Genomic DNA, 16,215 nt, shown 5'->3' with positions numbered 1-16,215 from the left:
ACTAAAAGAATAAAAGATTATCAAAGTCAATAATATAACATTAGCAGGTGCATTCAATAATCAATAATCAAAATCAATAATATAAAGTCATATGAAGATAATATGCAGATTTTAAAGGACAGAAACAAAATACAAAGATAACTTAAAACTATAAACTAGAAAAGGCCTTCCTGAATAAAAAGGTTTTTAGGCCTGCTTTAGAAGAGTCTAGGGTCTGTGGTGCTCTCAGCTCTATGGGGAGGCTGTTCCACAGGCGTGGTGCTGCCGAGCAGAAGGCCCGGTCCCCCATAGTGCGTAACTTGGTATCAGGGACTTCCAGGACGAATTTGTTTGCGAATTGTAGGTATTACATTTAATGTGACTCGGTTCCTCAGATAAATATTGTGAAAATAGCAGCTATTTTCACAATGTTTGCCTCTTGCTTACTTAATATTTGACAGTTTGGACAGTCCTGTCGAATATTCGACTATTCGAATACTTTGAGGTTGAATAATTCGAATACTAAAAATCACTATTCGTGAATGCCCTACTACGTACATGATGATTTCATGGTATGGCTTTTATTTAGTCTTGCGTAGCCAGATAACTATTCCACAATCTCCGAATGCTATATAGAGTCTGGAACTACAGCTCCTAAACGGCGAGTAATGGAAACTGGCATATCCGTTCAAGAAAATACATTTTAAATTTTAATTTCTGCTATGCAGCAAGCTAAATATGCTTAGATGATTTTTATTCATATTAGGATAAATGTGCGCGATGTGAGACGGAAACGGAAGTGAGGAGGAGGCTTCACTTCCGCTTTAACCGGGTACTCATCGTTCTTCTTACGTTATTCCAGACTGTATGACGGGAGCATTTGCAAATCGCAGAGTCAACGGTCTGGCCACGCTAGACTAGCTTTCATTTAAATAGATAGATAGAAGCTGAGGGTGGGGAAGGGTTGAGGACATGCAACACAGGTATCCAAACGGAACTGAACTAACGGCGTGCATGTGAGATATGTGAATGTCTCCCACCAAAGAAGGATTACAGCAGCAACTCGACCTCCTGCACAAATTCTCACATAAGTGGGCCTTGACAGTAAATCTAGCCAAGACAAAAATCATGGTATTCCAAAAAAGACAAAACCGCCTAAACCAACAATTCTTTCTAAATACCACAGCACTAGAACACACACAAAATTATACATACCTTGGCCTAAACATCAGTAGCACAGGAAACTTCAACAAAGCTGCAAACGACCTGAGAGAAAAGGCGAGAAGGGCTTTCTATGCCATCAAAAGGAACGTTAAGCTAGATATCCCAATAAAAATCTGGATAAAGATACTAGACTCCGTTATAGAACCCATCTCCCTCTATGGCTGTGAGATCTGGGGTCCCCTTGCCAACCAAGAATTTGAAAAATGGGACAAACACCAAACTGAAACTCTGCACACAGAACTATGCAAATCTATACTCCACACCCAACGGAAAACAACAAACAATGCTTGCAGGGCAGAATTAGGACGATACCCACTAATTATAAAAGTAAAAAAGAGAGCACTTAAATTCTATAATCACCTAAAAGAAAGCAACCCAGACACGCTCCATAGCATAGCCCTCAACCATAGTGAAAACCTACAGGGTTGCCCCCTCAGTCAGCTGGCCCAGGGACTCTGTGCACAAACAGAAGCCCAACTACCAAATGGAAAACACTTTGGACCAAACCAGATTATAAGAAAACAAAAAGAAAGCTACCTAACATACTGGAAAGAGACAACCCAAAACCAAAGCAAAATGGAATGCTATCTGGCACTATAAAGAGAATATACATTAGCAGAATATCTGAGCACAGTAAAAGACCCAAAACTTAGGAAAGCCTTGACTAGGTACAGACTCAGCGAACACAGCCTTGCAATAGAGAAAGGCCGTCACAGACAGACCCCACTCCCAAGGGAAGATAGGCTATGTACCCACTGCACACAAAATGTGGTAGAAACAGAGCTACACTTTCTAACCACCTGCCCACTATACCAAGACATCAGAGACGCATACTTCCCACAGATTACACACACCCGAAGTGATTTTGAAAACTCGACCAATGATGAAAAACTCCCATACCTACTGGGAGAAATACAACAATGCGCAAACACAGCAGCAAGATTTGTGAACTGTTGCGACAAAAGAAGGCTAGAAACACAACCACCCTAAGGACTACAAACCATGGACTGACATCTAGACCTACTGCACATACAGTATGAAACAGAGCTGATACAAAATACCTGTATTTTGAGGAAAATAATGCTGCTATTTGTACCCTGTATATAAAATGTCACAATGCGACATAGCTCTGTTTACACAATGCTGTACCCCCTCCAACTGTATATATGTTCCCCATTTTCAACTGTTTTTTATTGTATTTGTGATACTTGCTTTGGCAATGTAAACGTATGTTTTCTCATGCCAATAAAGCTCCTTTGAATTGAATTGAATGCCTGCAACCTCTAATACAACGTAGTATCCCCCATTATAGATTGATTATATTGATCGATCCATATATAATCATATAGGCCTGTTAGGAGAATTCTGAAATGTGTTTTTATTTTAATCATTTGTATGTTTAAATTGTTTACATTTGTCTTTTCATTAAAGATAGCTCACCATATTATTTGAGTTTTCAATAGCATACGTGAAACTGTGTCAGTATGACCTTAAACCTGAACTGTATTCATAAACTTGATATGAGATCAGATTATTGCAACTTTGTGCTACCGGAGGTGCCTGGCACTGCTTCCCTCCATAATGATGTTTTCTTTTCTCTCTCTCCCTCCTTTGAGGGGAGGGTCTGATTCATGTATGAAAAGTAAGTTACTCTTCTCTGTGTCTCGCAGAACGCCTTCTCTGAATAAACCAATGTATTATTGTACTCCGTTTTCTCTTCTCATATTTGGCTTCGCGTCTTTTACTTTTCATAAATAACTCTGTCTATCAGAGCTTTTAATTATAAGGTTAAAAGGTCCTATTTTATACTTATCAAGGCCTACTGTAATTGGTCCTGATTCCGCTCATTATAAAGATAGCACCATTTCTGTCTCCTCACTCTGTGGAGGCCAAACCTACATCGGTATGAAGGTTTGGCCATTTCAAACAAGATTTATGTTTTATTAATGCAAGAACAATGGCTTCTATTTCAGCATGCTTGCTTTCCAGAAAGAGAAAGACTGTAGTTTCTGTTATATCTGTCTGTCTGTGTGTACTGACTGAGTACTCTGAAAACGGGCACAACGGGTACTCTGACAACAAACAAGTACAAAGGGTACCAGTAAGACACCTAAGGTCGTCTGGCGAGGTCGCGCCATGTCTTGGCCATCTGACTTCATATGGGAATGCCCATATATGGAGGCCACATTGGCCACATATGTATGGCCAACACAGATGGCCAAGACAGCCCATATCTTCGTGGCTGGTTCTACAAACAGGGATCTCCATACATCAGGGATCTGCATATATGGGCATAAAAGGGATTCTGTGATTGTGGCTCCACTGACATCACAGTGATGTCAGCGTGATGTCAGAGCAGCAAACCCATAGACCATAAACAAGCATATACATACAGACGGAGACATGATGTGCCGTTTCACATAACATTCCAGTAAGGGCGAAAAGCAGGGCGAGGTCGCGCCATCTGTCTTGGCCATCTGTCTTGGCCATATATGGATTATGTTAGTGTGGTTCTCCTAACAGGGCATCAACTGGGATACAATCCCTTTTATGCCCGTATATGGAGATCCCTAACAGAATCCCTTTTATGCCCATATATGGAGAGATCCCTGCTCTGATTATCTGACTTTTTTTTATTTTTTTTATTTAACCTTTATTTAACCAGATAAAAGCACATTGAGACATGATCTCTTTTTCGAGTGTGACCTGGCCAAGAGGCAGAAATAAAAAATTACACAATCCTTGCTTACATACAAAACATCACAACAAAAATAGAACATCCATGATGCAATTCATCCATGATGCAATTCACATGTAGCAGTACACGCACAGTGTGCCCAATGTACCCAAAGGAAGAGATCAACAGAGCAAATTATCACATCACAGTGATGTCACCAGTGATGTCACAGTGATGTGTCAGGGGAACCACAGTGTCAGGCGTCTGGACAGACCTGCACGGACAAGCTGTGACAGCCTGATAGTAAACTGGGGGTGTTGCATAAACGGATGGGGCATGAATTCCCAATTTGCATCTTTCCCAACTTGCACCATTCCCGAGTAGGCCGCTCCCTCAAACGGGTACAGTGTGTACTCCATAGACTGTAAAAAGAATATGGACGACGCAAAGCCATTGGTTTCTATGCAGCGAAAATGACGCTTTTTTGTCCCTTGTATGGGTGTCGCCATCATTGTTTGAATGGTACCCCAGGAATCATAAGGAATGCTATCGGCTGCCAACGGTCACGTGCAACCGCAGGGGTACATGGGAGAATGAAATAAAGAACACGAAGAAGAACACAGCCGGCTGGTATCAGTTTAGTTGGCCACGCCCCCCACAACTTTATCATCAATTTTAACATAAATGGGACCATATTTGCACAAAACGCATAATTGAAAGGCAGTTTTTCACTAGCGACAGGAACCATAAAGTATTTATGACGATGTTAGAAAATCAAAGAGGAAAATGAATGGGGTCCAGTGGAGAACAAATCTTTTTGGTACCTCGCGGGGGGGGAAAACAGCGCAACTAGCGGCCAATCATGGGATCTTTCTCTTCCGGGAAAGCTTCATGAATAATCCAGCCAACAACACCCCTGGTGTACTCTGACAACTTCCCAACTTGCATCGCTCCTGAATTACATTGTTCCTGATTTACATTGTTCCTGACGGTCCCCAGAGTTCGATAACAATAATGATAATAATATTAATATTTCTGTTCCCTACCACAATCACTTCGACGGGGACGGGCACCGGTATCTTGTGTTGGAATCTAGAGTTGAGCTCCTTGACGAACATCACAACGACAATGGTGATCAGTCCAGACGACAGGTCAGCCGTGTTGGTTTGACGTACGTTGGTGATCACATCAGTGAGTGTCTAAACACCAACAAACAATGTCTAAAAAGAAGGGAAAAGAACTATGTGCCACAGAGATGAAGATGCTTTAACACGCTTACGTAGAAAATAGAAAACAACCCGTTGTGGTTGTTGGTGGGCACGGACAGGAGAGTCTTTATCTGAGAGACGAGGACATGGAAGGCAGCTGCTGTCGTGAAGCCTCCAACCAGGGGGTCTGACAGGTAACGCACCAGGAATCCCACCTGGAACAATCCCATCATAACCTGGGGATGAGGATGAAGTAGGGTATTATCATTGTGATTATTAAACTACACGCAATGCTCCAGCTCAATGTGCTTTACAGCAGGGGTTCCCAAACTTCTTTGTCTCAGGGCACACCCATACATTTTTTTTTAATCCGAGGCACCCCTACATTATAATTTTCACTTACAGCACCTTATATTTTTAGCATATTGTCGTTGTCGGGTGGAAACCTTGTATGTCCAAAACCGTTTGTTTTGTATTTATCATCTATAAAATGTACTAAACAAGTGAAAACAGCAGATCTACAAGCTGTTTTCACTAGTTTTGTGCGAGAGGTTTCTGTCTGACAGTGACGATATTTTAGTGATTATGTTGCGAGGAAAACATTGAGATAATAGCCATTTTGGTTAGAACTGACTGAAAAAAACTTTGTACTTAAAAGATGATACTAAATATTGTGTCCAAGTGTCCAAATAAATTCCAAATATTATCAAATGATCTCGCGGCACCCCTGGAGTGCCGTCGCGGCACCCCAGGGTGCCCCGTCACCCACTTTGAAAACCCCTGCTTTACAGTACAGTGAAATAAAAAGAATATAAAGGGGAGCCTGTGAAAATCTAAATAAAAGTTATACAAATCTGATCATTTAGAAATGTATATAAAAATGATATCATTTTAAATAGTATATTAAACAACAAAGACACACTTTGCCTAACGTATGTTAGCAGCCCAAAGTGGCAGCTTGAGGTAACTGTTTTGATGTTTTGAGTTTTGCGGCGCTGGTCGTTTCCGACCACTGAAGCATGTTGTGCACAACATGTTAATGGGGGGAAATCCACTATGTGATTTAGATTGATAAATCAAAGATCCTGCATCTTCTGTTACCTGAAATAGTCCAACAAGCACAGTCATGGTGGATGCCACCATGATTCTCTGAGCTTCCATTGCCTCCTTGTCCAGCATCTGTGCGCTAACCACTGTGCCGTTCACATCAAGGGTTCCGTTCAAAGGAAGGAGGAAGTTGTCATCGGGGGCGAGGTTCAGCACCACAGACCCCACCATGAGACATGTGACGGGGAACGGTCCTGGAAAGGAAAGGGGAAGTGTTACAGGCAAACGTAAAAACATATGACAGAAATTGCAGCTGGAGTGTGGGGGGAAAACATGATTATTGTTTTGCATGTGAGACACAAGCTTCCCTGTTCATTGTTTACATCACCTGGAAAGAAAGAGACCGTCAGTCAATCAAACGCCCACCTACCCACAGAGATGTGTCTAGAGGTACCCAGCAGGAAGTAGATGAGTATGGGGAAGAAGGCTGAATAGAGACCATAGACTGGAGCCACTGACACCAGCAGAGCATACGCCACACCTACATGAAACACAACTATAGGTATAGAACCAAATCACTTTTTTACTTTGTAATGTTAATAAATCACACCCAATGTGAAGTGAGTGGTGGTCGTGCTTGCATAACATCTTCAGACTAGGATTTGAGTCTAGGATGTACAGGCTATGCTACACACGTTTTGCTATGGCAAAACGCTGAGGAAAAAGGCTACAGACACAGTAACAGCCACTCTATGGAGCGGTTTTCCACCGCTCAAAGAAATATACATTATATCATAGCATGTATGTTTAAGCACATACCCTGTAAACTGCACACCAGGCCAGTGCTGATGCCAGAGATGACATCACTAGGGAGCCACTCCCTGATTGGGTATCTGGAGAGCCAGTCAATTAAAGGAAATACACCTTTCGCCATCTTTAGGGCCTGCCTACCAGAACAGCTGCATGGAGAATGAAGTTTGTACATTTAATCTACACGCACATTCACAGGCGTATACACATGACACACGCACACAGTGTGAACACACACGCGCTGCCACACGTGCACGCACACCCACGAGCACACACACACACACACACACACACACACACACACACACACACACACACACACACACACACACACACACACACACACACACACACACACACACACACACACACACACACACACACACACACACACACACACACACACACACACACACACAGACCTCCCACATGTTCTGCCGAGCCTTTCCTTGAAGGTGCTCTGTTCATGGTTCTGTCTTTCATTGTCTTCTTCAAATGTGGGGTTTGAGTAGATGGGTCTGGACACACTGTATTGATTCTCCGGAAGATAGGTGTCCATAGCTGATCACCTGCGGATAAAACAAATGTATTATAGTTATAGTTTAACCCATTTAGAACGGGTACACATTTATCGCGTATCATTATTTTATGCTTTAACTATTGAAAAATAGCAGATATAGAAGCTCACAGCACGGCACCGAGTGCCGCGCTGCGAGCTTGTAGATCTATTTTTGAAAAATCATGAAAATTTGGATTTTGACCTGATTCTATAAGTGTCTTTTGAATCCTTCTAAGGTTTTTGGAAAAACCCTATGTTTCTATGTCAGCAATCTGGCCAGCCATCGTCAAAGAAAAGGTCCTTTTCACTTCAACTGGAGCTCAGTTAGTCTGTTCTTGAGAGACTACTATGTCAGAGTTTCTCAAACGTTTTCATGTGAAGGACCCCCAAACTGATATTTATTTGGCCACGGACCCGCATCTCAAAATATTTCGTTCCAGGGACCACCCAGAAGCAAAATTTGAGTTACAAACGTTCGCTTTGAAAATACATATATATTCAAAGACTTTTTCAAAAATAGCAGATCTACAAGCTCGCAGCGCGGCACTCGCGCTGTGAGCTTGTATATCTGCTATTTTTCACTGGCTAAAGCATTCAATAATTCTAGGCCTATTAAAGCTGGCCTAATTGCCTTTTTGCGGTAGAGGAAAGATTAAAGTATCCAGCGTGTAAACTTGACCTTATGACCTCATCTCGGAGTTCATTGTCCCATGTGATGTCATTTAGCAAATACAGTTTTGTCATATGTGGGCTGAATGTTTACTTTCAGTTTCCCCTTGTTTGCTCAACATCTCCAGAAACAAAAAAAAGTAAGGAGAAACACCTAACAATTTCATTAGCTCAACGTGGCAGGTTATTGACTTAGAAGCCCATGAACCTGGGCTGGGGCTGGCATGCAGTTCAAAGCCAAGGACACATAAAACGTGATTGTAGCCCACAAATGTCCCTGGTCTTTGGAACCCAGTTATCAATGACAGAAACACTAGAAGGCTTAGAGTACATACTAAACAGAACAGTTCAACCCAGAATGACATTTCATGTTGGTCCATCTTAAAACAATCCAGGGGCTAGCTATTAGCTAACCTGACACCGCAAATCCTTTGTTAATTTAAATCTGAGTACAAAATTCTCAGTGTTCATTTATCCATTTTTAACTCTGAAAGTGTGCAAATGTAACCAAATGGACCCTTACGGTGTGCATTTAAAGGTCCCATTTCCAAAGTGAATGAGAGCGTCTGTGTAACTCTCGCCATCAGTAACATTACATCTAAGAGTCAGTATAAGTGGATCAGAACCTGAGCATGGGATTCCACTCTTCTACAATCGGGCGTATTGTTGTTAAATGTCACCTGGCTGACGCCACTTTGAAAAGGAGAACCCTATCGGCTAAGGCATGAATCTCTGCCATCAACTCACCACTATTATATTATTTCCCCATATTGTAGTTTTCAGAATTCAATGCAAGGCCATGAAAATACATACTATCAATCAGATTCTATATTCCAGACTTTTAGGTTTAGTTGTAACAATGTGTTTTCTTTTTCTTTTCACATAGCAGGTACACAATGATTTACTTCAACCTGTGTTACAAAGTACAAATGTACAAAATCCTTCTGAACATTTTGACATTCTGACTCAACCTCCTAGGCCTACCTGCCGTTGTTGGCTGAGCTTGTTGTCAATCCTCCAGAAGGTGTCCTTGCATGTCTTCCTCAGATTCTAAACACCGAATATGCCATAATATTACACATACAGTACATCCTCAACGAACAGCCCTGTGCCAGCATTCATTCAATGACACCAAACCTTCACCCTTCCTCTGTTTCCTATCTACTCGTTCAAGCTGATGTGTACGATAACCTACTAAGACTCTCCCTGTCTTTCCTACAGCCTTTTTACTCTTTTGCTCCTAAAATCCAGTCTGGGTGAATTCTTATTTGAGAGGGGTGGGGGGAGAGTGTAGCAAAGGGAGGCGTGTGTCCCCGACAGAGGAAACAGAAGGGACAGACCACCCCTAGGTTCCGCTGGTGTGTGCTTTTGTGCATGCGTGCGTGCGTGCGTGCGTGCGTGCGTACGTGCGTGCGTGCGTGCTTCCAAGATTGTCTGATACAGTACAGTATTTATATTACTTGGCTGCTGACAGTCAGCACTTCATTTGTCAAACTTTGAAAGAAGGCCATATTGTAGCTCATTATTAGGTTGCATAAATCGGTTGAAATATGTATTTGCGTGTATATACACATCGTATTGTAAATGGAACGCCAAATTAAATGTGCTTAAAGGCCTACTAGTTGGGCGTTTGGCCACTTTCTCCCTGAAAGCTCCCCCAATCCCCCTGAAATATAAGTAACAATATAAATGTTAATTACTTCTCTAAAACTTCTCCAAACGTAACATCCCAATCATTTTAATAGCTTACCCATTTATATGTTGGCTATTCAAAAATAGCAGATCTGCAAGCTCACAGCGAACACAACATTGTCAGATTGGGGTCTGCGGCCAAATAGGCCTACATACTGTATCGATTTGTGGGTCCGGTCCTTGACACAAAAGGGTTTGAGAACCACTGATCTTAACAACAATATCAGTTTAACTCAAGGGGTCTTCAACGTTTTCAGGACAAGGACCCCTTTGTTGAGAGAGAGAGAGAGAGAAGAAGCAAGGACCCCCACTACCTTATCATAGATTCCATATAGTTTCATTGTTTGACAGCACAATCATCAGTGTATTTTGGATTCATGTCAATTTGTGTTTTCAGATATTTAACCACTTGAGCCGTCAATACTTAATAAACTTGACCTTTCACTCTGTACTTAGTCTGCTCTTTTCCCCTCTACACCAAAGCTCTTTGCCAAAAATAGCTCACAACGCCTCGCACTGCGAGGCGTTGTAGATCTGCTATTTTTGGCTAAAGTTCTCAGAATATGGACACTAGGGTTCAAGCGGTTAATATAAAAAAGAAGAAAATAAGTTTCTATCACTCAAAGATTTGGAGGACCCCCTGTAGTAACTCAGAGGACCCCCTAGGGGTCCCAGACCCCCTGTTGAAGACCCATGGTTTAACTAGATGTATATTCATGATATTTGTTTATAGAGAGAGAGTTTAGGTGAGTTTAACAGGTTGGACTTATTTCATTCCTGACATTAAAAAAACTGCTCTGTTGGGGGCACAGCAGATTTTGCTGTTCAAACACCTTTTCCAACATTTATAGAACATATTTATAGTTTATGATGATAATGCCAAATGATAACACAAGTCGGCCAACTGTTTCCCCCTCCACACTATTTGAATTTAAAACCATCTGTTGCCATGCTTTTACTTTTGACAATATGGGCAGCGGTTGGGCTTTGAGGTTGTGATTAAAGTTGTCTGGTTGAAATTTTTTGCAATGGTTGCACTGGAGATGTGATGAGATGAGATGTTTGTTCCTTGAATATTGCCGGATGATGTTTTTGATTGTGACTGAAATATTGGCGGCAATGTCATGATGGATGATGGAATGGTGATGTCTTCTTTTGGGGTTATTACAGATGCGATGGTGCAATTTAGGGATGGATGGGGGTACTGGCGGATCTTGAGGTGTGTTATATGGTACGATTGTCCTTGTTGTAGCCGTTGTATCTGATCACCCCAGGCTGTCCTTGTTGTAGCTGTTGTATCTGATCACCCCAGGCTGTTGTATCTGATCACCCCAGGCTGTTGTATCTGATCACCCCAGGCTGTTGTATCTGATCACCCCAGGCTGTTGTATCTGATCACCCCAGGCTGTGAGCTGGAATTTTTGACTGCCGTCGGCAATTTCAATGTGTCGTCTGTTGCATGGACGTCCTTGGTATGTGTCAGTTAATTCAGGTGGCTGCTTCTCCAATATTTTGACTGTGATGCCTCCAATCTGATGGGGAAAGACAAAATAAAATATAGTTTATATATATTTATATATATATATATGTCACGGTTTGTTAGAGAAACAGGACGGTCGAGAAACGGAGCACTCGTGGTGCCGCACGGGGCGGAGCAAGCGGTCGCCACAACAACGTCCTCCAGGCGGAGCCGCTCGATTGTCCACGACATTGCAAGCAGCGCGAAGGCCAGCGGACCTTGGTCCTGCTCTTCGCCCCCAAGCGCCGCAGGCGCGAGTGGCCGCGAAGAGCGGGCCAGGGCCGGCCGCGCGAGTTACGAAGCCGTGGTGAATGCAATCGCGGCCTGGGCAAGCCCACGATAAACGCTCATAGTAAGCTAATGGCTAAGCTAATGGCTAAACACCGCCCAGCTAGGCCAGTAAATAAAGAAAGAGAGTCACAAACGAGTGACGTCAGCGCCTGCACTAGTGAATGGCTGTCTATGGGCTGTCATCGCCATCTGGTGGTGATTAGTGTGTGGTGAACGACAAAACAAGCGCTCTTACTCTTACCGTCCTGAGTTACCCAAACATACTGTAACATATATATATATACACACACACACACACACACACACACACACGCATCTGTAATTGAACTTGTAGATCGGCCATTATCACTTAGGTAGGCTATAAAATAGGGCTAAAGTGGTTTATGCATGTTTATAACATTGTAATTAATATTTGCAAAGTAATAGTTAGGCTACTACAGTTTTCAAAAAAATGTAGTGGACTAAAATTACTGTACAATCATTGGGCCCTAGCCGCAAATCAATTGCAACACTAGATTCACTTTGATTGCAAATCCCATAAAGATTCAATGGATCAATATGTTTTTTGTTTCTATCTGATTGCATTAAACAACGTCAAACTATCAATATGGCAGCTCTATGGAAAGCTTGAATTATCCCCTTTAAAAAAAGTATTTATTCCACCATAGACACGTTTTGAGCTAGTTTATGTCAATAAATCCGACCATGTTCTTTCCCACTGAGCACGCCGTCTAAAAGTGGTCTAATAGGGGTATAGATTTGAACGTTTTTTAGTTGTCTAAACTTAGACTAGACGACTAATAGACTTCTAATAGTCATCTAAATGTAGACGTCTATATTTAGACGACTATTAGAAGTCTATTAGTCGTCTAGTCTAAGTTTAGACAACTAAAAAACTTTCAAATCTATACCACTATTAGACCACTTTTAGACGGCGTGCTTAGTGGGTTTTTTCCCTTTTTTTCGGAAGCGCTCGTCTTCTATAATGTCACATCTATAGCTGCCTCTAGCCCCAAAAAGAACCTCACCCGTCGCTGCATACTGTTGTGCTCCGAGATGAGGTCCTATAAAAATGTCGTAGCAATCGCTGGACTGCCGCAACGAGTTGGAAAACACTCGAAACTAAATTTTATCCAAAAGGTAAAGATAAGTCTGACCTTCCAGACTGTGGTTACCTAACCTCGGTAAATAAAACATCAATCACTGCGTTGGGAAAACTGTTTAAATCGCTTATTTAGTCTCATTAAATTCAGAAAAGCCCCCGGCGGCAGGTGAAAGTACTGCATCTTTCCCATTGTAGCAGATACAGGCAACTGCCGCCGAGGGAGTTCCAGTTGAATGGGAAATCATTACAAAACTAGCGATTTAAGGGGTTGTTTCATGCGGTAGTTCATGTTTTATGTACCGATGTTAGGTAACCACAGTCTCGGACATCGGAACTACCTTTACCTTTGGGATAAAATTTCGTTTCGAGTGTTTTCCAACTCGTTGTTGCGGCAGTCCAGCGATCCCTACGCCATCTTTTTAGGACCTCATCTCGGAGCACAACAGTATGCAGGGACGGGTGAGGTTCTATATGGGGCTAAGCTGCCTCCTGCATTATGTGACATTTAGAATTACACAGAACAGCTTAGTGATTTCCCAAGGAGCGCTTCCAAACTTTAGCACTATACAAAAATCACACCCGTGTGAACTGAGCGGTGGTCGTGGAGGCTGTGCAACAGCACTACTGGGTGGGTGCAGCGGGGTTAGTGTGCTTTACAATGCTGTAGTTTCTTCACACACTCTAATTTATTTGACCCTAAAACATTCAGTTTGTTAATAATAATAATAATACTTGACCACACATGCTGACCCACCCTTCCCCCCTGTGTGTGTGTGTGTGTGTGTGTGTGTGTGTGTGTGTGTGTGTGTGTGTGTGTGTGTGTGTGTGAGAACAACAGCGCCCCTCCCTTAACATGTGTGGTCAGAAAAGGTACTGCATGCTTGAGGCTACATACACGAACGGCCGGACGGATACCCACACACACGGCCACGTATAGGAGACGGTGTGACCGCCGCTCAAAAATACCAACCAAATCTCTTGACAGAAAGTAGCTCATAACATGTAGCCTATATAGACTTTTCTAACACAAACAGTTTGCAGATGTAAGGAGGATAACTCAAGCTTTCCATAGAGCCACAATAAAATAAAGTTTGACGTTTTTTATTGATCTAGTGTTACAATTTGCGGCTAATCGAATCAAAGATGTAGTGCAGTACGTAAAATGATTGGAAATATTCAAGTACGAAAACCTCGAAATTGTACTTAAGAGTATATGAATAGCCTACATGCATCTATGAATAGCCTACATGCATCTACTTAGTTACTTTAAAGACCGGTTTACCAATCCATTTTTTTTATCCCATCGTAGCTCACGCCCCAAGCGTCATGTTCCCTATTTGCAAGGGTTCGAGCACAGCGATTATTTAACCCCTTACGAATACACCACCATTGAAATTTCACAAACAAAGCGCTTAATACATTCTCACACCTGTCTAAATACGATACGGCATTCTATAATTAAGTATACTCCGTGTACTTTAATAAGAAGCCTTTTTAGCAGATATACTGATACCTCCTGTCTGTTTGTCTCAATTAATGGGGTTGGTGCGCATGGTGAACGCAAAGATAAGATACATGGAAAAACAGAAAGCAATCGGATAAAAAGGCTTCTTATTCAAGAACACAGGGAATACTGGTGATTATAAACATACCATATTTAGACAGAAGTGAGACTCTATTTTGAATGATGGTGTAGTAGTTGTAAGGGGGTTAAATAAGTCGCTCTGCCCAAACTCATGAAAACACGATTACATGACGCTTAGGGCCTGATCTATCAACCATGCCTTGGGGAAACCAGGCCCCAAACTGCATGTTGCCATTTCATTGTATTAAAGAACTCAAATAACCAACTTTGCGACCACATGGAAAGTTTAAATGACCCTCTTTCCTCTGCAAAGCTTTTCTTTCATAAAAACTCAAGTCTAAAATGTTTTTATTTATTTATTGACCATTTGTGGCCATCATAATGTAGATTTGTATGAAATAAACACATTGCAAAATAGAAAAGGGACAATTAACGCTTTCCCTACACTTTCCAATGGTTGATGTTGTAAATTATTCAACATTCCCAGTCGTACTTAATTAAAACATCAGTGGTCATATAATCTTGAAAATAGTTTATATTCGAAATTACAATATTTTCCAGAACAATGGAAAAGTACAAACATTGAAAGACTATCAAATTACTAAAGATTTGCGTTCCCTGAAAATAAATAGTCTAATGATGAAGAAGATTGCCATGTTAGGCCTACTTACTGTGTCAAGGTGTTTCAGTTGTGCAATTTTATCCAGTTTGAAGGTCTGTAGGTCCGGGGGTGGTTTGCGGGTGAATGTGGCTGTGGTTGTAACGGTGCTCTGATGGGAAACCTGAACTTCATAACTATTGCCGTCTGTAATACAAATATAAAAGAAAAACTTAGTTCTCATGGTAGACTTCATATTTTTTTTAGCATTAATGAAGATAAATAAGTTGATGTAGGTTAACTTACCTTTGATGGATTTGATTATGTTTGATAACTTCAGAGGGGTGCCATTTTTTTCTGCTTGTGTGAATGTGGTGTGTTTGTTAGGTCACCAGCCTCTTCGCCTATAACATTTTCGCCTTGATGGATATGGTCTTTTCGCGTGGCTTTTTCGCCGTGGAGGAGAGTGTTTTCACCTAACCTGTGTGGCCGTTTCACCGCCGTTGAAGAGCCATTTCGCCTACGCTCAATTCTGCTGTCAGACTGTCCATGTTTGCCTCACCTGTCTGCTGTCGGTGACACTATCCTATGCACTCCATAGAAATCAAAGTAATACAGATTAGAGCTATTGGAATCAGGTGCCTCTCTCTCTCTCTCTCTCTGCTTGCGGGGTTGCGCACCTCCCTCCAGAACAATTTTGCTGCATATCCTATCTATATTTTACAAACCTTTAGGCCTATGATAATATTCAAAATCAAATGCTATGATGTATATGGGACATCATGACTCATGACCTATTTGCGCAGTGCACGTATCAATTAATTAATTATTATTTGGACGCACCTGATTCCAAAGCTCTAATCTGTATGTCTACGCTACATTCTGCTGCCAGACTGTCCATGTTTGCATATTATCCCTTTGTCATTTAAATATTATATTGATTGTGACAGTGGTGTTACCTGTCAAACGGTGACCATTACACACGGCTATGCACTCCATAGTAATCACATCAATACAGATAGTTATTGGAATCAGGTGCGTCCAAATAATTAATTAATTGATACATAACCTACCATATGGGAATCATATGCATTTCATACGGAAGAATGTGAAGCATTTGCATGGCTCTTATCTCACAGTTATGCCTATGCAAGTGCAATGCATATTTTAACTGGGGACCCCCCCCCCCCCACCCTGACAAGCACTAAGAGTTGAGGCATACATTTTGTATAACATGGTTCTATTGTGAAAA

The 16,215-nt window shown here is 41.7% G+C and overlaps 1 protein-coding gene across 1 annotated transcript in view; it reads right to left on the bottom strand.

Moving 5' to 3' along the window:
* Window positions 1–9,424, bottom strand: part of slc26a4 (solute carrier family 26 member 4) — a 17,669-nt gene extending 8,245 nt beyond the window's left edge. The window contains exons 1-7 of the mRNA XM_080754029.1: window positions 9,158–9,424; window positions 7,368–7,514; window positions 6,955–7,094; window positions 6,566–6,676; window positions 6,190–6,389; window positions 5,160–5,324; window positions 4,927–5,079 (exon numbers count right to left, since the gene is read on the bottom strand). Coding sequence (XP_080610155.1) covers window positions 4,927–5,079; window positions 5,160–5,324; window positions 6,190–6,389; window positions 6,566–6,676; window positions 6,955–7,094; window positions 7,368–7,504 — 906 coding nt within the window. The 5' untranslated portion in view covers window positions 7,505–7,514; window positions 9,158–9,424. The remainder of the gene's footprint in view (window positions 1–4,926; window positions 5,080–5,159; window positions 5,325–6,189; window positions 6,390–6,565; window positions 6,677–6,954; window positions 7,095–7,367; window positions 7,515–9,157) is intronic.
* Window positions 9,425–16,215: the final 6,791 nt, after the last annotated feature.

This window comes from Nannobrachium achirus (genome assembly GCF_963921795.1).
Source record: "Nannobrachium achirus genome assembly, chromosome: 23".
NCBI classification, from domain to species: Eukaryota; Metazoa; Chordata; class Actinopteri; order Myctophiformes; family Myctophidae; genus Nannobrachium; species Nannobrachium achirus.
This window is presented reverse-complemented; position numbering and strand designations above follow the sequence as displayed.